We start from the raw sequence: 27,863 nt of genomic DNA, 5'->3' as shown, positions 1-27,863 counted from the left end.
GGGGAACGGCCAAGCTCCCGATAGGCTTGCCTCCTTAACTAATGCCTGGAACAAGTTTCCAACAGAAAACGGCAGACCAGACCCGGAGCACCGGGGGAAGGGGGAGTTAAAACACCACCGCTGTGCCATCGGGAGATGCTGTGACCTCCCTGCCTCCCCTTCCCACCTCTCCAGGGAGTCCTCTGTGCACCTTCCCTCCGCGGAGGAGAGGGAAGAGGCTTATCTGGAAACTGCTGAGGGCAGAAAGGTGCTTGGGGGAAGAGGGAAGCAGAAAACTCATAAAAGGGCGGAAAAGAAGGGAAAGAGGATGATGGGTGGGAACCACAGCCGTGAGTGTATGTGGCGGGAATCCTCCCCGAGATGCTCACGCCCATGGTAGGAGCTCCGAGCCGCTACACCCAGCACCCTTCTCCCAGGTTGAGCTGGCAGCGGGTGCAGGGCAGGCCCGGGGGATGCCGAGCAAAACAAAACCTTGCGAGAGGCACGTACCAAGGAGCTGGTGTAGGTGGGGTCGGAGGTGTCGTCCTGCAGGTAGCGCGAGAGGCCGAAGTCCGACACTTTGCACACCAGGTTGCTGTTGACCAGGATGTTCCTGGCAGCCAGATCTCGGTGCACGTAATTCATCTCCGCGAGGTACTTCATCCCGGCCGCAATTCCTCTGAGCATCCCCACCAGCTGGATCACTGTGAACTGCCCATCGTTTTGCTGCGGAAAGGAAAGAGCAGGCACTGGGGTGAGCGTGCAGACCCCACTGCGGGCCCAGAGCCGCTCACCCCCACCACCTTGGAGGATGCTGCACTTCCCCAGAGGACTAGCCAGCTGCCCTGCCCTGCCTGATTAAAGGAGAGGTATGCCAGCACCAAAACACACAGGTTCTGAGGGTGTACAGCACACTGCAACCAGCTCCCGAGCTAAGGAAAGAAGCTGGGATTTACAGGACGGGATGCCAACATCTCATTCCCAAATCCTACAGCTGAAACAACAGCCCGCACAGCCCCCCACCTTGTCTTACCCGCAGGAACGAGTCCAGGGCCCCGTTCTCCATGAACTCTGTGATGATCATGACTGGTCGGCTTTTGGTCACCACCCCTTCCAGCCGAATGATGTTGGGGTGGTCAAACTGCCCCATGATGCTGGCCTCGCTCAGGAAATCCCGGCGCTGCTTCTCCGAGTAGCCGGCTTTGAGCGTTTTGATGGCTACGTAGATCTCCCGCTTGCTGGGCAACTTCAGACGTCCTTTGTACACTTCTCCAAACTCCCCTGCAAGGGCAAGACCATCCGCTACCACCTTCTCCTCTACATAAAACATTGCAAAGAGTAATGGTATCTTGAGCTGCTTGGTCTGCAGACCTGGCTGAGAAATGTCAGCCAGTTAACACTTCAACAATGCTCTCGTCTGTGAATCTACTCTCCTGCCCTCTTTAAAAGGGGCAACGTCTGCTGCTGAGGGTGTGTTTGGGCCTGCAGCCTTCTCCAAGGTGACAGAGCCCGACGCCAGCGGAAGCAGAGGCTGGAGCCGCTCTTACAAACCCCCACAAGAAGGATTTGCAGAGCAAGAGCGCCAACATTTACAGACCACCTCAAATACAAGGTGTCGGCGTCGATAATCCCCACTGCCTTTTTGCACATCCGTTCTCTTGGAATGGAAAATAATTGGGCTGTTTTCATCGCAGCCCTCTGGTTTAAAATACAGAGAAAGTGTCCTCTCATTTTGAGCAGGAGAGCTTTTCCTCCGCTGAGTCAAAATTTGCCTGTGGCGGGATTAAATTTAAGCCATGTTTGCAGTCACTTTGCCTTGATGAGCAGCAAAGGGCGGCTGATACATCGCTGAACTTGATCCCAACCAAACTAGCTCATTGCTTCTTTGCAGCTTCCCCCCTGGCTTCTCACTTTGTCTTCTATGACACAGTTATTTAAAAATGGCAATAAAAACAGCACAGATGACATAGAGATACGTGCACGTGTGTGTATATATACATATGTACGGGAATATGGCACAGACTGGAGCAAGATCTGGCTTGCTATCTCATGGAAAAGCCAAGTAGGAAATCCCAAGCGGCCCCACGGACACCCAGCGAATACATTCACGGAGCCTTCCCCACTTCAGAGGAACTCTGAGAGCGGAAACCAACCTTGTATCTGCCCTAACCCATCGCAAACCCAGGAAAGCCTGAAGTGTCGAGGCTTCCTTGAGGGTTCCCCAGTGGAAGACCACGTGTGCACCCCCAGAAAATTGCTCCAGGTGGGTGTCTGGCCACACAGGAGCAGCGGAGAGGGTGAGGAGGGATGGGCAGCAGGGGACAGCAATTCCCACCTGCTCCGATGACTTCTTCAATCTTCACAAAGGATACATCGATCTCCTTGGCAAACTCTCGGACTGCCTCATTGGGGTCCTCGTAAGTGAAGGGGTCGATGTAGATCTTCATCCCTGGAGACCCTTGTTGCAGAAAATATGGGAGCAACGGCGAAAGGGAGAGAAACCAAGAGCAGTTGTGCCATGGCCAAGAACCGGAGACCCTCCTGTGTCCTCACGCCCTCCGTATGCCCACTAAGATCGCTGCTATCGCTGTGCTCACCTGTGCCATCTCCATAGACCCTTATCGTCCTCTTCGGTTCCCCCACTCCACCCAACCCTCCCTTGCATCCCCTCCTCTCCCTCTCTGCCCCCCATTCCTCTGCCATTATCCTTCCTCTTCCTCCTCCCCGGTGATGGGGAGCAGTTACAGACCTGAACTACAATTATCTGGCTTTATGGTGAGGGCTTTACGAGGCTCCGTGTGTTAGTGAAGAAATATTTATTTATCCAAAAAGGCTTCTGATAGCTTTGTGGCGCCTACTAAATTGACAGAGTGCAGCAATTATAATCAACAACCTGTATGGAGCCATAAAATATGGCTTGGCCGGCCTCTGGGACAAGTGTGCGGACCCTTGGACGGCGGCAATGAGCAGCAGCAGGATCCGGCCACGGTGCAGGGAGATGCAGCAAGCGGGCTCTTATCCTTTTCAAACGGGGTGGGGGGGGGGGAAAAACCCCAAAACAGGCCCTCAAATGGGGTTTTCAGACATTGAGTTCGGATGCACCTGGGGCATGCAGAGCTGCCAGGGAGAACAGCCCCGGGGCAGAGCGCGGCCACTGCTGTTCCCAGGGTTCAGCAGGGCACCGGCGCTGTACCCCAGTCCCCCAAAGGGGACCCAGAATGGGCTGGGGTCCCCCTGTGGGGGTTCAGCCTCCTGTGCCATTTTTCACCCAAAAAGGGGACCGGGGATGGCATAGCAGCCCCTCAAGGTCACCGCTGGAGGAAACCAGGAAGGAAATCGCTGCCTGGCCCTCCGGTGCCAGAGGCACCTTGCCCTTACGGTGATTAACAGCATTTGATTACGCCGTTAAGGACCTCACCAAGGGCCACGATCCCATCACACTGTCCCTTCCCAGAGCCCTTCTCGAGCAGCCGCGTGCCCGGGGCCGCAGCATCGCCTCTGTGCGGCTCCGCACCGGGAATTTTAAACCCGCTCCCGGATGCTTTGCAAGTTTGCCGGCAAGTAATTGGGGGGGAGGCATGAAAGCCTCGCAGCGGGGCACTGCTGGTGCAAAACAGCCACTGAGGGAGAACTGCTTGCGGGGCGCCCAGGACTCAGGAGGGACCAGGCAGGAGCATCCTCATCCCCCAAAAGGGGCGTTTGGGGCAAAAGCTCTGCGCGTCGGAGGCGGGCGGGGAAGGCTGCAATGAAGCCATCTGTGCATCTCCCAGTTCATAAATCCCTTTACGGCTCTGTCTCATACACTTTAACTGCCCCATAAATTTTTTTACAAGAGCAGCTGATGCTCCAGCCAGGATTACAAAGGGATTTACAGGATCGTAACCGAGACTGACTCAGTGATCAAAATATTGAAGAAATAAAGGAGACAATAATGCCAAAGTTTCCTGCCCACTGTCAATACAGGTGAGTTTTCAAACACCCTCTCACGCGTCCCGGGGTCTGCCCACAGGCTCAGCAAGCACCAGGCTCAGCTCCCTGCTGATCTCCTGTGCTTCCCATCCCATCTGAATGAGTAGGATTAGGGCACCAAAACCCATTATTACTCATCTCTGAAAACCTCAGCCACCAGCTCGTCCTCGCCACGCTGGCAAAAGCTGGTCAAAAAGCTGGGTACCAGGGCGCAGCAACAAAGGCAACCCGTGCTAAGCCCGCCTGTAAAGAGAGCTTTGCGCTCCTAAAATCGCCTCAATACTCCTAGGAGCTGGATTGGGCCATGTATCACTGCTGCAGATGACAGCAAAATATTTATCACTCCTCGAAATTGAAGCGCTCTGAGCTGCGACCCTGACTTCAGCGTCAAGTCCCTCCCAACATCATTTTTCCTTGGGAATAAATATTGTCGGGACAGAGAAAAACCCTTGCCTGCTGAATCACCACCGCTTCAACAGGGCTCTCCCTATTTCCCCTATCTCAAAGCTCCCGGCAAAGCAGTGGCAGAGATAAAAGCATGAAAAATTAGAACTTGATAGACCCCATCTCACTCCAAAACCCACCCGGGGAAGTCCTTGCCAGCAGCAGGCAGCCGGCGATCCCGGGGAGCTCTTCCCCGGGACGGTGGAGCTGCGCCGGGGAGGCTGTAATTGCCGTGCCACTAAACACGTGGGTGATTTGTTCCAGAGGATGCACTCGTTACTCCATTAGTCGCTCACCACAAATTTCCCACCTGTTTTGCTCCAGCATCTGCAATAACCAGGAGCCTGGAGGCTTGCTAACCTTGAAAGGGTTTTGCTGCGTGTCCGGGAGCCCCTGCACCCCCAGCTTTTGGCCACTGATCCTTATGTTGCCCAGTTTTAAAAACTAAACACAGACAACCACTTCATTGCTCTCCTACCTGGTTTGAGCACCCTGGGGTTTGGGGTGCTTGGGGTGAGCTAGGGATGCACACAGGGTGGGGAATGTTTCAAAACGGGGGAAAAAATGAAAAAAAAAAAAAAAAAAAAAAAAGGTCTATCTGGAGCCCAGCATGGGCTTAGCCATCAGGCATCAAATAAATCTTCCCCCGTCACCCACAGTGCAGACATGCAAAGAAAAGAGGGAGGAAAAGCACAGGTCCATCATATTTAAGTATCACCTGGTGATGTTTGGAAAACAGTTTATTGTTTGCTCGGAGGTTTATGGCCCCCCCACAGCCCCGCTATCACACTGGGAGGCTTCGGTATGAAGCTGAGAAGGTCAAAAGAGATCAAGCATGCTCTTGCTGGCTTGGCTGGGCTCTCCTGGCTGCCTCCAAACCCTCTCCACCCCTGTCAGCCCTCCTGGTTTCCTTTGCCAAGCTGATCGCTCCATCTCCACCCCTCCCCTCTGCTCACCCATCCTACTCCCCGCCTTCCCCAGCCATCCTTCACCCATCCCTGCGAGCCGCCACTATCCTTCTTCCCCAAGCAGGCACACAGGATCCAGGGATGGTTTCTTCCTGCAAGGCAGCAAAGTGCACCTGGGAGGCATCTCTAGGAGAGCATAAATGGGATTTACATCCCACGGGGACAGGGCACAGAGCCTGCGGGCAACGGGTAGCAGCTCCTCACCCCTTGAAGCTGCTGCTTTGCTGCATTATTGTCATTTCCAGCGATCCATTTGCTGCTGGAGGGGCACCTGAGCAGACATTATACACAACAGACACCTCGAATTCATTCCGGTGCATAGCACCAACCACAAAGGTGTCTTAGGACACTTGTCAAGCTCAGGCTCTCCTAGTTGTTTCCCAAGGGGATCAGCAGCCCAAAGCCAGTTGACCCTTCCCAGTCTCTGGCACCCCACCATTCACATACGAAGGTGGAAGAGTGAGGCCCACACCGGGTGCAGGTTTAGAAGTGTTACCCCCACCCATTTCTTTCCTCTCACCTCGCCCGGTGCTGTAGTGCTGTAATTTATCGCTGTACACCGCCTCCTTGCTGTAGGCTCGCTTCCTGGGAGAAGAGGGGAGAAAACAGCCAGGCTTGAGGGGCCAGCGGCTGGTGATGGCCACAAACAGCTCCCCTGCCAGCAACACTGGGCGAGCGGTGGCAGCTCGGCACTCTCTCCAGCTGTGGGGGTCCCCCATCCCTCCCTCGGGATCCCTACGGGGTCCCCAATTTTCTCCCAGCTACATCTTACCACCTCCACCTTCCAGGGACACAACATCCCACGGGGACCCACCTGCTGCAGACGATGGAAATGGCCACCAGCGAAACGATGAAGACCACGCCGGCCGCTGCAGACCCCGCAATCAGAGGCAGCTGCTCTCTCAGCTCCGACTTGTAGTCATCTGCAAGAGAAGAGGGACAGGGTGAATCCTCCCTTGCACGCTCACGCAGTAAGGGCAGCTTCCTGCGAAGGGGTCCCGTGACACCCTCTCTGACTCTGTGGGTGCTGCTCCCATGTGAAGGTGGTGGGACAAGGGGGATCCAGGCAGGAGCGTCGGTTGAGGCAGGCGATGAGCTGCTGCTGCATTGCACAGGGAAGGACTGTCACGCTCAGCTCACATGCGTTTTGGGTTAAAAATACGGAAGAGATAATCCTGGGAATTAAATCAAACCAACAGTGTGTGGGCCCAGTTTCCCAAAGAGGTGGCTTTGTCCATGTCTCTGGGGTTTCTCTTCCCTCAATAAATATAAACGTGTTGGTCGTTTCGACCAAATTTAACAGGGGGTCTCACAGACAGAAAGTTCCTACACATTCCAGGAAAAGAGGGAGAGAACTCCAGAGACTCCACCACACAACACTTGACCTTGAGAGAGAGGCCCTGGAGAACCCGCCACTGCTGCAGGTTTGCTTGCAGACTGGTCAGTAAGTCTCACAAAACGGCACAAGCCAAACTCCTTTTGCAGAGCCCCAGCACCCCTTGCAGACTGAGCATCCCCCGAGCCCCCGCTGCGTCCCCCGGCAGCAGGCTGGAGTGACAGCCGAGGCGGCACAGGGAGGCATGGGCATGCCCAGAGCAACTCTGAGAAAAGCTGCTTGCCACCTCCACGTGTGTGTCCCTTGTTTTCCCCTTCTCCTGCCCTGCCCCGATAGCAGCGTGGGTACCCACAGCCGTGCAGGCGGATGGCCCCCCGACAGACTCCTGGGGGCATCTGCAGCCCTCCAGAAACACCCCCCTCTCCAACCGTCCCCAGCAAGGTCTGCCAGGCTGTGCCAGCAGCCACAAGCAAGGGTTAAATAAAATTCACTCCAGAAAAAAGCATTTAGCGCCTTTTTATCTGTATTTTTCTACTCTGAGGTTAATTACTAGCAACCAGATTTATCTCTTGCACGCCGCTTAAATCCTGAGAAATTCTCATCTAACAATCAATTATTATTTAATAATCTACACTATCCATTCTTATTAAATTTCAATTAATTGCTTATTTGAGGCAGGATTTTTCTTCTTGCTTCTCTAATCTTGAATATTCGAGGCACTGGGGGGGGCGGGGGGGGAGCGGTTTATTACCACTTCCTTCCCTTCGGTCACCCCACATGGTTTTCCTCTTCTTGCCCTGGCTGGCCCTCAACACAAGCGCAAGCACAGCGTGACCCAGTTGACCCGGTTTTAGGAAAGAAGGAAAATTTTAGGAAAGACAGCCAGAGGGGCTGGGACCCATGGGTGTCACCTAAGCAGAGCAGGATCCACACCGGCAGCAGCAGGGACGGGGCTCTCTGCAGGGACTTCAGCTGCCTCAGGGGTAGGAGGACCAGGAAAGGAGCTTTGCCTCACTCACTGACTTCTGGATTGGTCCTGAAGCTGGGATTAATAAAAAACCTCCCATGAGTTATCAGTCTCTAAAGGGATCCAGGGCTTGTGGGTGCTGGGAAGGGCTGGGGCCAAAAGAACAGCACTACCCTAGGAAGGAGGCCAGAAGAAGCCACGCAGGTCGTGAGCTGGTGCTTTCCCTTCGACACACCACCTTGGGGTAGGAAATCAGCTTTCAGTGACGGGTCTGACCCTTCCATCTTTGCCCAGGTGGCTCTGAGCACCCCAGGAGAGCATCCCAGAGTCCTTCTTCCAGGGGTGTACAACCCTCCTCTCCTCCTCACCCCACTGGGACAGACTCACAGCCGGTGGCAGGGGACCACTGCCACCACAGTCGGAGACAGGAAAGACAAAATCACAGCGAAATAGCAGGGGAGAAAACAAGAGCTAAGAGATTTAAAGCAGATTACTCCTCCAGCTGGTGATTAATAAGACACTGCTGTAAATCACCTGGCTTTTGCCACGCTGCCCGCTGGGACAGAGGTTTGCAGAGACAAGTTCGTTTAATCCAATTAGAGCCCGAAGCTGTCACTGGAAAAAACAACCACCCCCCTTCACCTCCCTGTCCCCCCACCCCGGACTCACCGTCCGTCAGGGTCTGGAAGCACATCTTCCCGCTGTACTTGCCGTAGCCGGCCACGGTGCGGGCTCGCACCTGCACCACATACACCATGCCGGGTCGCAGCCCCTCGATCCTGGCCGTGTTGGTCTGGCTGCGGGCCATGGAGGAGTTGTACTCGTTGTGGTCCTGCAGGCACAGGCGAGAGAGGTGTCAGCGGGGACGGGCACGGCGGGGACGGTGAGGGGGATGACCGGCCCTGCAGCCCACCCGTCCCCGTCGGTGGCACGGAGGAGGTTTATCTGCAGGGTGATAAAGCGGTGGCCCTGGTTCTGCTCCAGGAGGACGAGCGCTGGAGCCTGGGCAAGGTGGCTCAGGCCTTCCTGCGTGCCCTTGCTCCCTGACAGGGAGGATCCCACAGACACAGGGCCCACAAACTCGGCCTGGCCGCCGGGGAACTGGGGCGGGGGGGGGCCCGCAGCACGGGCCTCCCAGGCAGCCCCCTCCGTAGCGAAGAGCACGGAGCGGCAGGGGGAAACAGTAAGAGCATCCAGAGCAAAAACACTCCTGAGCAGCACACTCCTCCTCTTCAAACTACCGGTGTCCCTGCACATCTCAGAAACGTCGTTCAGTTATGGAAACAGCATAAGGCGCCCTGTGAGACTCCACTCACGCAGGTTTAAGGACAAGTTGCCTCTGAGGAGAACCCCAGCCCCGACGGTCCCTGCTTTGCTGGCAGGAGCCTTGGTGCCAAACCCTGGTGGAAACCTCATGCATCTCGAATCTCATTTTTTGCAACGTTCCCCAGTGATTTTCTGAAAAGGGGCCACTGGTGAGATCATCTAATTATTCACATTTAGAGGAATTCATTAAAGCTGGCAAGATGCAGGAGGGATGGAACAGCTTGGGCTCAGCACGGTTCACTGCAAGGGTCAAGAGTGTGTCCCCTGCGGGGAAGGACGGCTGCCGGCGAAAAGACCGGTGGGAGGCAGTGACCCGAGACAGAGACAACTCTGATAACCTTCGCCAGCCCACACCGTCCCCCTCCTTTCCTCCTGACGCTGTCCCCACGCCCAGGGCCCTGCTCACTCTAGCAGATAACCAGAGCCAAGGCAGCAGCGAGCACTGACGTGCTGGAGGAAATGCTGCCACGGGAGAGGAATTAGCGTTTCCAGGCACAACACTGCTCCCTTTCCTTCCAGCTGCACATCGCTCCCACTCTCCAGAACCAGCGTGGGTGACCTGGTGTCTGTCCCACCACCCATCCCACCGCCCGGACCCTTTCCCAGCCTGACTCAAAGCTCGTTGATGTTCCCCCTCTCCCAGCAAGCTCAGGATCCGAGCAGCCTCCCAGCAGTGCCGTACAAAGCTCTACGTGCCCCCATCCCACCCTTCGCTGTGAGGTTTCCACCCGAGCTTACTGCTGCTGGCCTGGACCCCACGGTGCTGCTCGTGTCAGGCGTGCAGATGCGGCTCAGCTTCTCGTAGTAGCGGATCTCGTAGTCCAGGATGATGCCGTTGGGCTGCTCGGGCTGAGGCCAGGACAGAGTGATGCTCCTCATTGTGGCGCTCACCTGGTGCATGATGGGGACAGTGGAGGGTGCTGCCAAGGAAGCGGGGAGGGAGGGAAAATTAACAGATAGCAGGAGGACTGATGGCCCTGGGGAGGAGGAAAATCTCCCGGGCATGCGGAACATCCCAAATCTCCCGTGTCTGCAGTTGTTTGCCCCGTGGGACAAGCTCACACGTTAGCAGTGGGAAAAGCGGCATCTTAGCAGCTTACGTGGAGCCAGAGCAGCAAGCCAGCAAGGGAATTCTGGTATTTAAACCAATTACTCTTTTTAATTAGGGCCTTAGAAATCCTCGGTGCTCCTTCTCCCTGGGATTGCTTGCTATAAGGATGGCTCCCACAGCGGGACAAAGACAGCAAAGCCCTTCCCAGCAGGGACAAACCAAGGCTCCGTGATGGTCTCCAGCTCTGCTTGCCATCTTTTGTCGTAACCGCCTCTCTGGGGGAGCCAGTACCCAGCACCTCAGGAGCCTGTGCCACGGCTGCGACCCCACATGCTGTCAGGAATAAGAAGTAGGAGCAAATATCTGCCTACCCTGAGGATGATGATGGGAAACCATGGCAGAGACACCCCGGCCCAGTAAGGGGACCCCAGGTGCTGGGGCCTGCAGCACGGCTTTGGCTCAGCCCTGGCCTGAAGGAGCTGCTGGGTCCGCTGTTAGGGGCTCTCTGGGGATGCTCATCCTCAGCACCCAAACACGTTTCTCCCAGGAGTTTTATTTCCAAAGCCCAAACACTTGCAGAACGGTCTCAAACCATCCTTCAGCTCCTCACCCGTGCCAGAGCCATGGTGCAAGGGTGCTCAAAAGGCAGCACCTCCCCCCTCACAGCCCCCAAAACCTCCCAGGCAGCAAACCACAGGGGTCCTGGGCATCTTGTTGCAGCATCCCCGGAGAAAGCAAAGATGCTCGGCACTGGCGGAACACGCAGTCGGCACTGGGTGCGAGCCCGGCACAGTTGCTGCCCATAATATTTCAGTTCACACACCAGACCGGAGCTAAGCAAGCAGGTTTCCTAGAAGAGCTGCCAGGCACATCGTCCCCACTGCCGCTGCTCCCTGCCCCTCTCTCTGCATGCACTGGAGCAATCCCCAGGCTGCCCTGTACCTGCTGGGGAGCCCAGCACCCCCAGAGCCAAGTATCCCCAGATCACAGCACCCCTGGAGCCGAGCTCCCCCGGAGCCAAGTATCCCCAGATCACAGCACCCCTGGAGCCGAGCTCCCCCGGAGCCAAGTATCCCTGGAGCCCAGCATCCCAAAGCCGAGCATCACTGGAACCAAGCACCCCCCCAGCAGCAACACCACTGTCCTTCCACCATTGAGGACACCGAGCCACTAAATTAGCCAGGAGCCACTTTTCCAAAGGCTTTTTGCCCACCAAGTTACACTTGAAAGGGTCAGAGCCAGCCAATATGGCCCTGATCCTTCACTTAATCCCACTAAAAGCCTCCAAGAAAGGCACTCAAGTCTCTCTGCACCCCAAGTGGCACTGGCATGACCTGCTTGCAAGGTCAGCTCCCTGTCCAGCCCCCTCTGCCCTCTTCCTCCTCACCGTGCCTAGGGTGCAGGCAGCGCTGGGCAGGGAAAATGCCTCCTGGGTGTGAGCCTGGGGCAGAGCTGAGCTTGGCACAACCAGCTTGGGGCACAGGATCACGCCATGGAGGGAATCTGGGGGCGGCGGGAGCCCCACTCCACGTGGCCGCACTGGGAGATGTCGATAGTTTGGTACCACCTTTGTTTACCCAGCGTATTTAATCCTGTATTTATTTTTTTAATCTCTCCACATCCACTCCAAGAAGATGCTCGTGGGCTGAAATTAAACACTTAGCTTGATTGCTGTTTTGTTAATTGCTGCGTTCCCCGCCCCGTCAGCGTGGATAGCGGCATGCAGGCAGATGGGGCGGGGAGAAGCCCTGCGGGTGAGATGCACCAACCAGCCTGGATCCGGCCCTGCGCGGGGAAAGCTGCTGGAAAAACCTGCTGCAAAGCCAAAGGGATTTTACGAGGCAAAAAAAGGGACAGCACCAATCCTCCCCTTAACACGCCTGATGCGTTTCCATCAGGTTATACCCTGCAGCCCATCCCGCAGCACTGGGAGCATTTCCACGCTGATATTCAGCCTTTGCAAAACAAAGAGGGAGCGCTGAGGTACGGACAGACAAATCCAGGAGTGCTGGATGTTCCCAGCTCCCGGGCAGCCCGAGAGTGAGAGACGAGCAAAGAAACACCCCAAAAATCCCACCCCAGGAGAAAAGGCTTGGAGACCAGAGGCAGGTTTGATCGCACACGGTTCAGGAGACAGCAGTGCCAGCCAGGCACAAGCGTAGATTTGTATTCCCCAGAGCCGGGAGACTAAAATATTTACACCAGGTTTCTGTCTCCTGCTCTCCCGAGGGAGCAGGTTGGCAAAGGCTGCCTGCGTTACATGCTCGGCACAAAGCAGAAATTACCATTCCCTTTCTCTGCCCAAAACAGACAGGTTTCCATCCCCTCTGCTTCTTGTTCTCCTTATTGCAGCCCCAGATTGGGTCCACCCAACCCCACCAGCATCCCAGCTTGGTCCAGAGCTGCTTGTTCAGCTCCCGATGACTGATTGGGAAGAGGGAGGGAAAGGGGCAGGGAAGCCTGGAAAAGGGGAGAAGGGGAAAACAACGAGAGGGGGATGTGCCAGAGGAGATGGAGCCTGAACTCAGCCCTGGGATGCTGCTCCCCCCGTGCTGTGATGCAGCCAGGCTGCATTTCGAGGCTGGATTCACCCCATCTCCCTGCTCCCACTTGGGAAAGGGGAGGCAATGGTGATGCTTTTTCATTCCCAAGCAATCTAGAGGGGGATACAAAGCCGTTACCAGTCCTCATCCACTTCTCTCCCACAACCCAGCTCTAGCTTTGCCCAGGGTGCAGGCACCCCCTCCACGTCCCCCACCCCCTCTCTCTCTCTCTCTCTCTCTCTCTTTTCTTGGCCTTTCTCCCCACCTTCTGCCTTTCCCCCAGCCCACCCAGGGCTGGGTGCAAGTTTACCCCAGCCATCACACACCACTCACACTGCAGGAGCTTCTTCCTTCAGCCTCAAGAGCTTCCTCCCATGCAGAGACTGCAACAGGTAGCGTACAGCTTAAAACCCCCGCTACCACACCGTCCCAGGACTCACCAGCTTGGTTGGTGGTGATGTTGACCGAGACGTGCTGCGGAGGGAAGGGGCTCTTGTTGGAAACCCCGTTGACAGCTTGGATCTCAAAGGTGTAGGGCGTGTGTGCCCACAGGTTGCTGATGAAGACCCGGGTCTCCGTCAGCCCCAGCTGCCTGGGCACAAAGTCCACGTTGTCATCGCAGCGCGAGCAGGCGCGCCGGTCCGACCGACACTTCTTGCAGACGATGTTGTAGGTGACGTCGTCCCGACCCCCCGTCTCGCGCGGCGGGTGCCACTCCAGGATGATGGATGTCTCGTTGACAATGGAGATGACGTTGCGGGGGCCGGACGGGACGCCTGCAGGAAAGGAGAGCAGTTGAGTTGGGTCCTTGCCCAAAACGTCGCACACAGCTCTACGGGTGGCTCCAGCATGGAAGGAGGACAGCCCACAACTCCGTCTGTCGATCTACCCATCACCTCCTGCTTCAGGAGGGATTTGCTCTCCATGGCTTTGCCCAGTTCGGGGTCAGGCTCTCCCTACCAGAAATGCTGGCCCCCCCCTCTCTGACCACCTGCACAGAGGGGTTTCACACTTGGGGATGGGGACACCCATGCCACAAACCCACTTACTCTCAAAAAAAAACCCCCATGCATAGTGCACACAGATCCATCTGCCAAGATGGATCCATTTTAATGACTGGGGGACACCAAGATAGCTCCAGCATTCATATGGAGAAGCACCTCAAACAGATTATCACAGTGAGAGAAACAGCAGTTAGTCAGCACCGCGGAGAAACAGGGAAGCGGTGGGCAAAAGAGAATCAAAAATGGGAAGTGGTTATTAACAGTTCAATATCTCAAGTTGGGAGCCCGGGTATTTAACAGCACTGAGGATGGCTCTCCTCCGTGCCCAGCACTGCGCGCTGGTTTGCGAGCAGCTCAGATGTTGGACAAGAGATCAAGATCACGTTGATCAGATCTGCTGGGAGTCATTGCAAATGATTCAGAGGACGGGAATTGAACATAGCTCCGACTGCACGTGCTGGCGGAACGGGGCCAGACTCCATAGAGAGCAATGCAGGAGGAATCCAGGTGGGAGAGAATCATCGAGGCATCTGTCCAGGTCTGGGGAAGGATTTGGGGTTAGCCGGGATGGCTCCGCAGCCAAGACCACAAAATCTGGCTGCTGGGTTATATTAAATAAGGAGAGTGATTAACTACTCGTGTCGGCGGGGCTCGGCGCTGCGCTTCCGAGAAGAAAAAGGACTTTGCCACAATGTGGGGAGTAATAAAAATGATGGAGGACTTGACCTGCGAGGAAAGGTTAAGAGAGTGAAGCACACTCTGTCTTGGGGAAAAACATCCCAGGGGAGCCCTCTACGTGTGTGTGCTGGGGAAACATCATTACTGGCTGCAGATAAATTCGCCCCTTTAGTGGTTGGGGATGGGATGGGGTGGACAGAGGCGGCTTCGTCTGCACAGGGGTGGCGTGGCTGGTGGGACGGAGAGGTCATCCTGCATGGAGGACCTTCAGCTGACACCCTGCTCTGGCCACCGCTGCCAGCTAGCCCAGGGGGGGCTGTGGGTGGCCACCCCTGGCCAGCTCCCTGCCTGCGCTGCCCTCTCCCCTGGCTCCCTAGTCGCACCCAGCCAGGCACTGTGGGAGCCTCTCTGAGCCGTTGCCGCGGATACTGCGGATGAAAGCGTAGTGTTAAAATGCCTAGAAAGATTACAGCCTTAAAAAAAAATATATATATAAAAAATTAAAATTAAAAAATTCCCTTCAATTCTTATCCCCTTTAGTGGAGTAAACCTGCGTGTCGGGGAGCAGTCGCCAGTGCAGCATCCTTGCTGGAAAGGCCTTTCATGGCCTCGAGGCACCACAGACATCCCGCTGTGAGGCTCCCCCAAAATCCCAGCAGCACATAGTGGAGATGTCAAAGGGGGTTTACGGGAGATGGGGGATAAGGGACACGTTGAGAGAAGGAGCAGGGGAAAGGACCCCAATTCCCTGGGGGGGGGTCAGACTGGAAGACTCACAAAGGCCAAGGACAAGGATCAACAAACAGCGAATTACCCCAAAAAGCTGCAGCCTATCTCAGGAACCTTAATCCAATCCCTCTCTTTGTAACTGAAGCAGACAATATCTTTTCAAGCTGGTTTTTTTTTTTTAAAGCAAAAAGTAGAAAACCATCTTTCTTCCCTGGCTCAGCAGCAAACCACTGTCTCCCCACGTTCCTCCCCCTTTAATTGCAGCCCCTTCCCTCCTCCGCCAGGGGCACAGGGCAGGACCCACACACACAGGCATCGCCCTCAGGAAGGGCTCTGGTTCAGGGCAGCTCCTGCAGCTCCACGCTCTTATTTATTCCTCTAACATGGAGAAACTTTGTTGGTGAACAGCTGGCACCTCAAATTAGAGCGTTGTAAAATTAAGCGTCGACAAGAAGAAATAAAAATCAGGAAATAGACTTTTTTATACTGTATTCCTATAGCGCAGCAATACTGTAAATCAGCTATGTAACGAGACATAATAAAGATATATAGATTATCTGCAGTTCTGCTACCTGCTGACTACCTCCAGTCTTGACAGCTCAATTGATCCAGCAAAACACGCAAATCCTTTCCTCGTTTCCAACATGCATTTCGGGCGCTGCCCAGTACCAAGGGTGTGGAGCATCCTTGTGCTAAAGCTCCCTGACGGGCTGATTCAAGGGTCTGGAGCATATTTTGAGGGGGGAGTTGAGGCTGAGACTCATGTTCCCAGGGGGCTGAAGAGCACAGCAGATCTTTCTTTAATCCTGGGCTCTTTTTTCACCAAAAGACAGGCTTGAGGCCGCTGCTGCCATCCCAGGCAGACAGCTGAGCAGCGATGCATTGCACGCAATGCCACGCTGAATACCAATGCCTAATCCACTCTTTCCCCCTATAAAAAAATATTCCATCTGCAAGACTATGAACAAGACAGCAACAGCAGATAACTTTAAATTCTAATGTATCCTCGGGACTATCTCCCTGCCATCACCGCCACCGCCCAGGTGAAGCATAAATTCAAACGGCTGCCAGAGAGGCGGGTTGTGGGGCCGTCCCATCGCTCATTGTTCGGTGCGTGCCACGCCAGCGTCCCCGGAAAGCAAAGCAAAGGGAGACGCGACATCATGAGCGTGGCACAGCGAAGGGATTCGTGTCGGCGCGAGGAGCGTTTTTATCGCCCGTGGAGGCAGCTGCGGAGAGGGATGGGTACCCGCCACGGGCACCCCAGCCCTTTGCAAAGCTAAACCCTTGCGGTGGGTTGACCTCGGCTGGCTGCCAGCAGGACAAGTAAGGCAAAAAAAGCTCGTGGGTTGAGACTTTACCCCTGCCGCTTCCCCGGCAGCAGAGGGGAGTGAGACCCTGCAGCTCCCCCCCCCCCCCAGCTGCCAACCCTGATCTGCTACTCACTGGTGCAGGCAGCTGCTGGCGGGTCGAAATCCGCCCGGTAGTACCCGTTGCGGCACGTGCAGACTGGCGAGGCCTCGGCGGTGGAGCGGCTGTTGGAGGGGCACGGCGTGCAGACCCCCGCGCCCTGGCTGGCCTTGAACGTCCCCGCTGGGCAGGCTGCAAGGGAAAGGAGAGGAAAGCGGTTGGGTGCCGAACCGTCCCGGGGTATTGGCGAAAGCAGGTCCTGTCCTTGAAACGGGGCAGAGAGAAAAAAGAAAAAAAAAAGACACACGAGAAAGAAGACACGGAAAAGCTTCACACCTAAACGGGGTAAGGCCTTCCTACAAAGCTAGGATGGCCATAACTTTCTACGCTGGCCATATTTCTGGAGCCACCAGGAAAACACTGTAATCACACAGCAACGATAAGAGTAATTAACCAGGCAGAGCAAGGGGGCTGCAGCAGCTGCTTCACTCCCCACCGCTCGTACCCAGGCAGGGGGATGGCGGGGGCTGCGGGCCCCCCTTCCCCAGCAGCACCCACGGGGACACGGACACGCAGGGCAGGACAGAGCTCCCCTTCTGTGGATCCGAAACGTGCCCTTCCGCCACCCCAACAGCACGGCTCAGGTCTCACATTTTTTTTTTTTTTCCATGCAAAATTTGAATATTTAATTAAAAAGTTGATGTGATGCTCATGACAGTGTCTTACGGGTCCGTCCCATTAATCCCCTGCAACCCAGGGCTGGGGCTAATGATCTGCCTGGCCTTTGGCTTCTGAGTTCATTCAAGCAGGAAATAGAAACTAATTCACAAACGAGAAGACGCTCCAGTTACAGTTACAGCGAGACTTTAATCAGTGATGGGGGGGGAGGTTTCATTAATCAAGGGTGAAAATGGAGTGACCAAGATGGGGTCCCTCATCCCTGCCCCACCCCACCAGTCCTCACCAATTAAGCGCTGATGAATGGATGCTCATCCATCCTTGGCGCCTAACAAAACCCTCAGGTGACCCCTACAAAACCACAGGCTGCAGAAGGGAACATCTGTATTTTAGCACATGTACCCAAGGGACCAGACTTCCATCCATGTCCTCCACCTGGCTGCGGGGAGACTGTTCCTGGCCTCACATATAGGATGGTCCCACCTCCATCTGGCTCCCGGCTCTGCCCCCGTGATGCTGTCACCTCCAAGGCATGGCTCTGCAGAGAAACACCCTAAGTGTCTCATAAACACGGCGATGATTGAGATAATGGAAAGTGCCTCTTAGCCCCTGTCTGCTGCATCAGGATATGAGGCAGCTCCTAGCAGCCACGAAGAGGAAATTAATAGGAGCAAGCAGGAGTAACCACTTTGATGCAATTTCCTTGGGAGATAGTGGACCATCTAATCTTTATTGGAGCCCTTTAACCTGTCATTCAAAACTCATGAAGGCCTCTTGCTCACACAGTCTTTCCAGATATTAAAAGATGATAAAAAAGGATAAATCAAAACAATATTTTACAATTTTATTATTCAGGGGAATTTTTTTTTTTTCCCCTGCCTGAGGCACACAGCTGGCTGCGATGAACTGTCTCTTTCCAAAAGCACTAACAGCCGAGTGGGAACGTGTCATCCCTGAGGGACCAGACACCATCTCACGTTGCCCTTCCTCCTCCTCACCACGAGGGATACTGCTGAGTCCTCCTCACCCTGCCGCAGCCACCCCAGACGTGCAGCCTCTTACGGAAGCACTTAGGGCCATAACCCACCACCTCATGCAGACAGGCAGCCAGACACGCGGGGTGGGCGCATGAGGGCTTCAGGGGGGATGCCAGGGCAGAAGGCAGCTGGATGCAGACCTTTCCCGGAGCCACGCACGCAGCCCCATGCCCCGTAACAGCACGGGGAAGCACAGAGTTACACCAGCAGGAGACACAACCACCTGTGGACACCAAGACTTCGAGGGGGACCTCCGCTTCTTCACCTCTCCCTTCCCACCAGCACCTCCCGGCGATGTCCCAGCGGCACTGAGCTCCTGCCAGCAAGCGTTAGCATCCGTGAGACGTGCAGTGGATGACTTGTGGGCTCCAGAGCTGGAGGACACGTTCAGAAACGTGCCGGGCTTGTTGGAGGAGCAGGAAGGAGAAGGCAGGGGTACCAGGGAACGGCCGCCTGTATTTTGATGGAAGGGGACGGCAAAGGGAGGGAGGAAGACAGAGGAGTTGCAGTGCTATGAACACACCTCGGTTTTAAGCACAGGGGTACGTTCGTTGGTCAGTTGAAGTTGTCTGTTAGTTTTTAATTACGATTAATCCAAGCGATGCTTTGTCAAAATATCTGAACAGAGTACACCCTGCAACCCAGTGTCCTCAGGTTTCTTTTATCACTTCACTTATCCATACATTCCTGTAATCTGCAGGCACGTGGCTCTTAATTATTACCAATTAGCTTTTCTCTCCTGTAATTACACTGTGCTTGCCTAAAGTCTCCCACAGTTTCAGGGGAGGCTGATGCCTTCTCCTTCCTCCCAAAGCTGCCACGAGCTGCAGCCCTCCTCTCTTGCTGCTGCCCATGTTTCCCCTCCTTCTGGGGGAGCTGAACCATGAATCTCACACCGAAGATGAAGCCAAAACCATTTATAGAGACCCGTGCAGCGTGGGATCCATAATCCTTGAGATGGTAAACGTGCAGTCCGAGCGTAAGGCTCGGACAGAGGGCTCGAGCCCAGGAGGGAGCAGTACATCACCCCGCTAATGGCAAGCTCAATGTTTGCCTTGATTTAAGGGCTGCTGCTGTTTCCCAGAACTGGCAAGATCTGGATCTGCAATAGCACCTCGGACAAGCGCGGGACGAGGCTCTGCCTCAGCTTTCCCTGCGGAAACGGGCTCCTTCTGCCAGTGCCCAGGCTGCGGCGCAATCTGCATCTCTTCTGCCCGGAGAAGAATTAATTGATTGTTGATTATGTGGGCTGGATAAGATTAATGATGTGCTTAACTATCCATTTCCTCGCTTTTAAGCACGAGGGGTGTGTTTGTAAACGATGAGGCACAAAACCCAGCCATGCCGCTCAGCGGCTTCAGCGCTCACCGGGGCTGCCTGCTGAGCATTTAACCCTCCCCCATAACCCAAAGTTGCCTGTGGATCAGTCACCCTGCCTGCACGTCACGCATCCCGGGCGGCGAGGGCCAGGGGTTTGCCAGCGGGACCCCTTTCCCGGGGCTGACACAGGTGGTCGGGGGTGGGAGGGAGCATCATTGCAGGGCTGCTTAAACCCAGGCTTCTTGTAGTGAGATGTCATCGCTGGAGACTTGGGAGGGAGGGAAATAAAATAAAAAAAAGAGGTGCAAGTCACTCTCATGCCCAAAGGGTGATGATGGTAGGGGTGGCAGAGGATTTGCAGCACCCCAAGGGGCTGGAGGCAGCTGGGGACTCCTGGCCAGAGCTGCCCCTTTTACCTGCTCCCCAAAGGTTTGGGGTGGGGGTGCGGCCCCGTCCCACACGGGGCAAAACACCCAGCGAAGGCACAACAGATGTGCATCCCTATCGCTGCCTCCCTCCTCACCCAGCAGCTTGCACAGGGCAGGATGAATTACTGAAGCAGTAGTGGCACGCAGCAGCATCGTGAGGCTTTTTGCTGCTGAAAACTCTCCTGTCTTAACAGCGGGTATCCCGCACCCCTGTATTTCGGCTGCCAGGGGTCCTAGAAAGAGACGGAGGTAAGAGGGATCTCTCTGCTCATCCACCCCTGCTCCTGCCCAGAGCAAGCCATTGTCAAAATACCAGACGCTCTGAGGAAAAGGTAGAAGCGTGGGGGTATCCAAGCGTTTCATTCTTCAGACTAAATCCTCTCAGTTAGCACCTGGAACTTGCACTTTTTAATTACTCTCTCAGGGAAGCTTGAGTCAAAAAAAAAAAAAAAAAAAAGAAAGAAAGAAAGAAAGGAGACATCTCCTCTATATTACCTTGCTCTAATGCTCCCTGGGGATGTGGAGTGGCATCTTTCCTGATCAGGTTTTAAAATAGGAGCTTCTGCAAAGAATTACAGACTTCAGCTCGCGATTCAGCGAGCCCACCACCTCCCCCAACCCACCCTCGCTGGCACCCCTTCCCTCACAGCAAACCAAGTCTGCGCCGCCCCTAACGTCCCCATGGGGGGCAGAGCTAACCACATTTACCAGGTATTCCCAAATTCATGCTTGTTTTGGGTTCCCTTTCAGGTCCAGTGCCTTTTCAGGGCAAAGCCGGTGTCTTTAAGCACACCCGTGGGCATGCTGGCACAGCAGGTGATGAAAAGATGGGTTAGAAGTAGCAGTGCTGCACAAGGTGATGCCCTCAAGCAAGCTGGAGGTGCGGAGAGGACTGCCATGTGCAAAGGCACTAAAGAGCCTGGAAGTTCCAGCCTTGCTCCAAAAAGCCACGTGGCTGGCACCTGCCAGCACCCCTGGGAGATGGGCAGCAGGGAAGGTGCCCTGCCAGGTTTGAAGACACCACGGGCCATGAACAGAGGAGGAACTGTGGCTCAGCCCACTGCAAAAGGATTCAAAGCCATTTCCCCCCCTTCTGCAAAGGACAATTTTTCATTAAGGAAAAAAACTGGCTCCTAAAACTGACACTCTCTGCATGAGGCTCACAATTTTGGATGAAACCTAAAAAAGGAGATGTTTGCTAGAAGCCCCTTGTACATTTTGCAGACAGCTTCAACACAAGATGTATTTATCCTTAAGCGCACCAAAAAAAGAAGAATTAAAAAAAAAAAAAAAGAAATCCCATCAATTTGTCAACATTCCAATGGAGATTTTCTGATTAGCCCCAACTACAGGTATTTTAGCAGCGAGGCAGCTCTCCTCCCCGTCCCACTGCCCCCTCCTGCAGCCTGAGCACAGGCTAGGAAGCTCTCCTAGATGCTTTCAGCTGAAAGACACCATCCAGGCAAATAAACACCCACACAAAATTGCGTGCTGTAGAAAAATGACATCTAGAGGATGTTGTGATTACAGGGGCAGGCACTCTGGCAGCTGGCGTGGCTTCCCAGGGCAGCTGCTGGCTCGGCTCCCGCCCGCCCCCCCGGGCGGGCACCCCATCCCCTGGGGACACACACTCTGGGGAGTGCTGCCACGGGCTGTAACACAAGCAGCGGCCTGGGGTTTCGATCCCTCTGATGTGATGATGACACCAGGGACGCTGGCTTGCTGTTTTAGGGGAAAGAACAGCAGAATCAGGCCAACTGTCACCCACACGCTGCCGATCCCTGGCGGCGTTTGCCATCTCCCCATCTTCAAAGGACTGCCTTCCCACCCTGCTTTCATCTCCCTTGTTATCCTCCCCACAAACACCCAAGCAGGGAGCAGGCACCCACTGACAGAGGTTTAATTGCATCTCTACTTGACACTCTCCCGTCATCCCTTCTGCAACTCTGTTGAGGAGGGGGTTAGGGGGCTTGTTTGGGTTTTTTTTCACCCCCCTTTTTACTTTTTAATGATCCAATTCCCTTTTATATCAAGCCAAGCGCTTCTGCTGAGCACCTCAGCCCCAGCACAGCCGCAGCAAGCTCAGCAGGCTGCTGGCAATACCAGTGGGTGTCCTGCCGTGCCGCCCTCCACGATGCATCCACAAATCAATCCGCAGAGGTTTCTGTATTCGGAGCAATGCCGTGCTCTGGCGAGGGGTGGGGGGTACCCATCACGCACACCCTGCCCTCCTGACCGTGCCGAGAAGGGAGATGGGGATCAGACCCGGCCCTGAAACACCCCATCAGACACTAAATCCCCTTTCCTACACCCAGTCCTTGAGGCAGGGCGAGAAGCGTGACCCAGATGGAGAAACAGGGAAGTCCAAGCATTCCTGGCCCTGAAGCACCCTCAGACAGACAGACAGACAGACGCTTGTTGCTCCATGGAGGTAGCTCAGCACAAGCCCCTGAGCAATGACAGAAACCGCAGCACCTTGGGGACGGGAGACCCCAGCAGAGCCTTCTCCCAGGGAGGGATAAAACCTCCTTTTGGTGGAAAATTCACCATTTTTGCAGCGAAACGCACAAACTCTCACCATTTCAGATCACCCAGAGCCGCTCCCACCTCGGGGCCGGGCACTGGCCCAACCTAAGCACAAACAGCACCCGCCTCATTGTGTTGCGTTTCCATATTTCAGCATTGATAGGCAGCAACTCATGAGATAAACATGAGCTTCCCAGCACCTGGGTTCGCATCCTGCGGGCGACAGGCTGCATCTCTCCCCGACACACGGAGGAAAGAGGCCCCGACTCCTCATGAGTCTGCAAGTTAATTAAACCAGCCCTTCACCTCTGGAGGAATGGGTTTAGATCTGCCTTGGGACACATGTAAATTAAAGCCAGTGGCTTCCGAGCCCAGCCCACCATGTTTTATTCGTGGAGGAAAAGTAAAATTCAGTGTGTTTTTTCCCTTCTTGGGTTTTCTTTTTTTTTTTTTTTTTTTTTCCTGCTCGCAGATGAGAAGTGAATCGAAGCGGGTCAGGATTTCAAAGGCTCTTTGAGGGACAAGTAGCTGTGCAAAGCCAGTTAGATGCAGCAGGGTGTGAGCGCATCCGCATTCACCTCTCCTGAAAATCCCACCTTTCACCAACCAAGGATTTGCTCCCCTGGGACAGACCGAGGTGCTCGCAGACCAACACCAACTTGCGTCAACACCAACTGTTTAGCTAGTATCACAACCCTAAACAATGAGTTTAAGCCTAGAGCAGGGCATGGAAGCAGCTGGTTTTGGCTCCCACATGCCCTGCAGCACCCATCTTTCCAAGAGGTCCACACTTGCCCATTTAATCACCACTCTGGGCTTGACTTTCTCTGGTTTTCATGGTTGGGGAGTTTCTGAAGGTCTAAAGATAAAATCTGTCCCAGATCCATTTGTTGGATGAGAAAGGGAAGAGCACGCACGCCCTGGGCAGACGGTGCCGCGGGGCTGCCAGCTTGCCGCAGAGCAGGGAAACTTGCTTTGCTCTCCAAAACAGTCAGCAGAGGGAAAAAAAAACACCACTTCTCAAAGTCACTTTTGCAAATCACTTTTTCTCCCACTTGGGTTTTGCTCTGCTTTAGTTTCCACTTTGCACCAGGCTGAGGCTGCCCAGTCTCAAGCCACAACTCCCCCACCACTGTCAGCTTCCCTTCCTTTCCATAAACCAGCCACCAAAATAATGATGCCTGACCTTCTGCTCCAGAACTTTTGCACAAGAAATCAGGGGTGAAATGTTGCTGGTGGGCACATGGTGCAGCTCATAGAGACCCCTCAGCCCATTTCCATTTCTCCCCGGTGTTTCAGCTCTTACCCCTTGTGAATTAAAGCACCGCTCTGGAGAAGAGGAGGAAGGCATTGCAGGGAAGGATGGGGCTGGCACTGCCTCCCTGAGCACCTACTTTCAGAGATCAAACGCTAAATAATTTGATCAAACTCTAGACAATTCATCTGTGTACACAGGGAGGTTTAGGGTGGAGTGACCAGCAGTCGCATGGCCACGGTGGTGACTCGCACAAGATGCTCCTCACCATCCTAATACTTGCCCGAGCTTATTATTCCGAGTAAACAAATGAAGTGGGGGTGAAGTTCTCAGCAGTGATTTGAGGCTATTTAATCTCCTTATACTCTTCTTTAAAAACATATTTAGCAGCTGCAGCCTGCTGAGGTCTCTTCCCTCTGCCAGGGCTGTCAGCCCTGCAAGAAAGACAGAGCTGGGTTTGTCATCACTGCCCCAAACCCTCACAGGCAGCTGGGTCCACAGTTATCTGAATAGTAGCTGCAAATTAAACGCCACGATGCAGCTCTCCCTAGGGATGGGATATATGGAAAAGGGAGATTGATTTAACAGTAAATAGACAGCGGTGTCCAACCTCCTACTCCTGGGCTTCCCCACCCTGACCAGCACTAGATGAACATTTACATCTCCGCTGTATGTTAAAACCAGAGGTGGGAAGGAAGCCAAGAAATTCATCCTACGTCAGCGATGAAAAAACAATTTAAGGAAAGAAAGGGTGAGGGGAACGGGCACACTGCCAGGGAGTGGACAGCACTGGAAGCAGAGCGGCCGGGGGAAGCAGCGGGGCAGGAAAGCTGAGGTCTGTCCAGGCAGAGACTGCTCCCACCCAACCTCCAGCACCCCCCCACCCTGCTGCTTTGCCCATTTTTAACAAACAGGGTGGTTTATTACAGCTGGGTGCCCTGTCTTAACCCCAGGCACAGCCATAATCTGGATTTCAGGAAACCCTTGCAACCCGGGACAGGCCTGGCTTTAATGAGGGCAATATAACTAAGGCTGAGTTTAAGGCGGCTGGTGCTACGGAGACAAGCGATGCTCACGTGCCACCTTGGTGATGCTGCTGTGAAGCAGATTGTATTAGTTCTGGTTGATCAGGCCAAGAACAAGCTGGAGAGGGGACCACCAGGACTGGTCCCAGTGAGCAGATGCATCCCTAGCACTGCAGTGAACCTCCTGACGAGTTTGGAGCAAACGACTGGGGGAATCAAGATTCAGATCAGGACTCATGTCCCAGAAACATAAGCCCCAGAAGATGCTCTACTCCCACCCCAGGAATTGGGCTCAACACAGGAGTCACGGACTGAGATTATTTCCCCTCAGGAGCTGCAGCAACGTGAGTCTCTCAGGAGTCAATGGACAGGGACTGGAAGGCGTACGGAAAAGCCGATACTTTCATGTACCACTTAACCCAGCGCATCGCATTCACCCCTCAACGCCTACGTGAGCTATCGAGCCACCTAATGAGCAGGGAAGTGAGCAGCCACGAAAATCCATGGTGAATCTCCGAGAACAGCTCTTCCCCCAGGTGCAGAGGTGCTGCCGGGGGCTGTAGTTGGAAGCCCCCCTGAAAACAATGCATCTTTGCTTTACAACCAGCAGACCTGCCCCGGGGACTTCGGCAACCACCGATGTCACTCCAGAATTCCATCCCCTCTTCCAACTGGGAAACTGGGGTGGCACCACCCCTTGGCTCTCTGAAGCACATACCCCTCCTGGCTGGGAAGCAAACATCTCCTGTTCCTAATAGGAGCTAATTAAGCACCTTTTCCTCCTTTGCCACCTCACACCACACAGTATCCCCTCAATCTAGAGAGCATCAAGTGCTTATTAATTACATCTGAAGTGGTTCCTCGTTAGTGCTGACGCCATGAAGGATGAGTCACCGCGGGATGGGGTTGGGGGAAAGTTTCAGCCACAGGGCCAGGCTCACGCTGCCAGCGCAGGGACACACGGCTTTCCTTGTGTCCGTGCCATGGCACTGGAGAACACTGTGCCTTGGGTTGCATTGGGATGCCCCAGCATCAAGTAGGAGCCCCCCATCCCAGTGGAGATGGGCCTCAGGGGCTGCAGTTTGGCTGACTGCTTAAGGGCCATGCCCAGGGATGGATTCAGCAAGGGACAACATCCCGACCAAGGCACAATTGGTCTCCCACATCTTCCCTCCACCCCAAGAGCCCAATGCAGGGAATTAATTAGAAAAGTAATTAAGAGAGCTCCCCTATGAATATTTACAACAGAATGAGCCATAATTACTATTCCATGGAGGAAAGGCCTCCTCTTACCCAGGCACGGAGAGGAGAGGGGAAACGCGGCACCGACCAGGGGACCAGAAGCACCATCTTCTTCTGCCTTCACATCTACTCGCCCACACATGGCCCTGGCCCTTGGGAAACTGCCTCCATCATCCCACACAGGCATGAGCAAAGTGCTCCCTTTTCACCCCTGGGGGTGGCGTTTCTGGCAGCAAGTCGTATTTCCCGCAGTCGGGTGCAATTTACTATTATTTCTATACATGAGCATCACTTATGTATACTTTGGACAATTTCTCTCTCTTTTAATAACATCTCCTTTCCTAACCCTAAGCAGTTAAATGGTGGCTGCTGCCATTGACTTGCCTGAGAAGCTCTTAGCCCTAATCTCCTTGAGCCAGAAAACACCTAAAAAGCAATTTCTGAAAGTTTTACCTGTCTCTCTTCCACTTACTTATTCTTCTCTGTCCACGCTCTTCCTCTCCACTCTATTCTTAAAACCTTCCCTGTCCAGACTGCTTACTTCCAAGCACCTTTTCCCAGTAAGCTGCCGGCCGAGTCCCCACCTCAACACCTTCATCCCAAATTTCCAACACCCCCAATGCAACAGCATGGGAAAGCACAGGGGACCACAGAAATTTTGACTTTCCTTCCCAATTCGCCTCTCTGCACATGGTTGAGCTTAAAAACTCTTCCCGATCCTGCTTCCACTGTCAGGAAAGCCGGTCCCAGGAGCAAACCAACCCTTCAGCAGCTGAACCCAGCTGTCACTGGTTGCCACGATAGCTGATAACATTCGCTACAAAAGAAATATCTTGGAAAAAAAAATGTTTTCTTGTGTGTGCTGGGTTTGTGTATGTGGCAGGGTTTTGGTAGCAGGGGAGGGGGCTACAGCGGTGGCCCCTGTGAGAAGCTTCTCGAAGGTCCCCCGGCTCCAAGGCTGACCCATCTCTGCACCAAGGCCGAGCCAATCAGTGACGGTGGCTGCACCTCTGCAAGAACCTATTTAAGAAGGGGAACCTGGGAGGAGGAGTTGTGAGGGAAGTATCTCTGCAAACACCGAGGTCAGTGGAAGAAAGGAGGAGGAAGGAGTCCCCTGCAGCCCGTGGTGAGAGGGCAGGCCGTGCCCTGCACCCACGGAGGTCACCAGTGGAGCAGATGCCGACCTGCAGCCCGTGGAGGAGCCCACGCCGGAGCAGGCGGCAGCACCTGAAGAGGGCCGGGACTCTGAGGGCAGCCCACGCCAGAGCGGTCTGTTGTTGGGAGGGACCCACGCCGGAGCAGCTTGTGGAGAGCTGCAGCCCGTGGGAAGGATTCACGTCGGAGAAAGTTCATGTAGGACCGTCTCCTGTGAGAGGGACCCCACGCTGGAGCAGGGGAAGAGTGTGAGGAGTCCTCCCCCTGAGGAGGAAGGAGCGGCAGGAGCAATGGGTGACGGACTGTCCACAACCCCCATCCACTGCCCACCTGCGCTGCTGGTGGGGAGGAGGGAGAGAAATCGGGAGCAAAGCTGAGCCCGGGAAGAAGGGAGGGGTGAAGAGAAAATATTTTTGAGATGGGGTTGTATTTCTCACTGTTCTACTCTGACTGGTAAATTAAGTGGTGGTGGTATTCGAAGTAAATTGATGGGTTTTTTCCTTCCCCGATCAAGTCTGTCTTTTGCCCGTGACCATAATGGGTGAGTCATCCCTCCCTGTCCTTGTCTCCGTCCCAGAGCCTTTTGGTTTATTTTCTCCTCCCCATCCCTAAGGGGGAAGGGATGAGCAAGCAGCTGCTGGTGCTTAGTTGCCCTCTGAGATCAAACCAAGGCATCACGGCACTTGGGCTCCACTATCAGAAAAAATTGGAAGCCAGGAAAGATGAAAAAGCAAAAACAACAGATGGGCTCCTCAGGCAGTGCATTGTTGTGGTGCCAGCGGCAGAGGAGAGG

General features: G+C 54.6%; 1 protein-coding gene across 2 annotated transcripts in view; it reads right to left on the bottom strand.

Annotated features, from left to right (window-relative positions):
• Positions 1 to 27,863, bottom strand: part of EPHB1 (EPH receptor B1) — an 84,929-nt gene that overhangs the window by 14,490 nt on the left and 42,576 nt on the right. For both annotated transcript variants that reach the window (XR_006165633.1, XM_032992567.2), the window contains exons 4-12: positions 16,441 to 16,596; positions 13,024 to 13,359; positions 9,728 to 9,909; positions 8,333 to 8,495; positions 6,175 to 6,283; positions 5,881 to 5,945; positions 2,315 to 2,437; positions 1,013 to 1,260; positions 490 to 705 (exon numbers count right to left, since the gene is read on the bottom strand). Coding sequence is in view for 1 of the 2 variants with exons in the window: in XM_032992567.2 (XP_032848458.2) it covers positions 490 to 705; positions 1,013 to 1,260; positions 2,315 to 2,437; positions 5,881 to 5,945; positions 6,175 to 6,283; positions 8,333 to 8,495; positions 9,728 to 9,909; positions 13,024 to 13,359; positions 16,441 to 16,596 (1,598 nt within the window). In the remaining variant the exon portion in view is untranslated. The remainder of the gene's footprint in view (positions 1 to 489; positions 706 to 1,012; positions 1,261 to 2,314; positions 2,438 to 5,880; positions 5,946 to 6,174; positions 6,284 to 8,332; positions 8,496 to 9,727; positions 9,910 to 13,023; positions 13,360 to 16,440; positions 16,597 to 27,863) is intronic.

The sequence above is a fragment of the Tyto alba genome, unplaced genomic scaffold (assembly GCF_018691265.1).
Source record: "Tyto alba isolate M040663 unplaced genomic scaffold, T.alba_DEE_v4.0 Super-Scaffold_10, whole genome shotgun sequence".
NCBI classification, from domain to species: domain Eukaryota; kingdom Metazoa; phylum Chordata; class Aves; order Strigiformes; family Tytonidae; genus Tyto; species Tyto alba.
The sequence above is the reverse complement of the archived record's forward strand: the minus strand, read 5'-3'. Positions and strand labels throughout refer to the sequence as shown.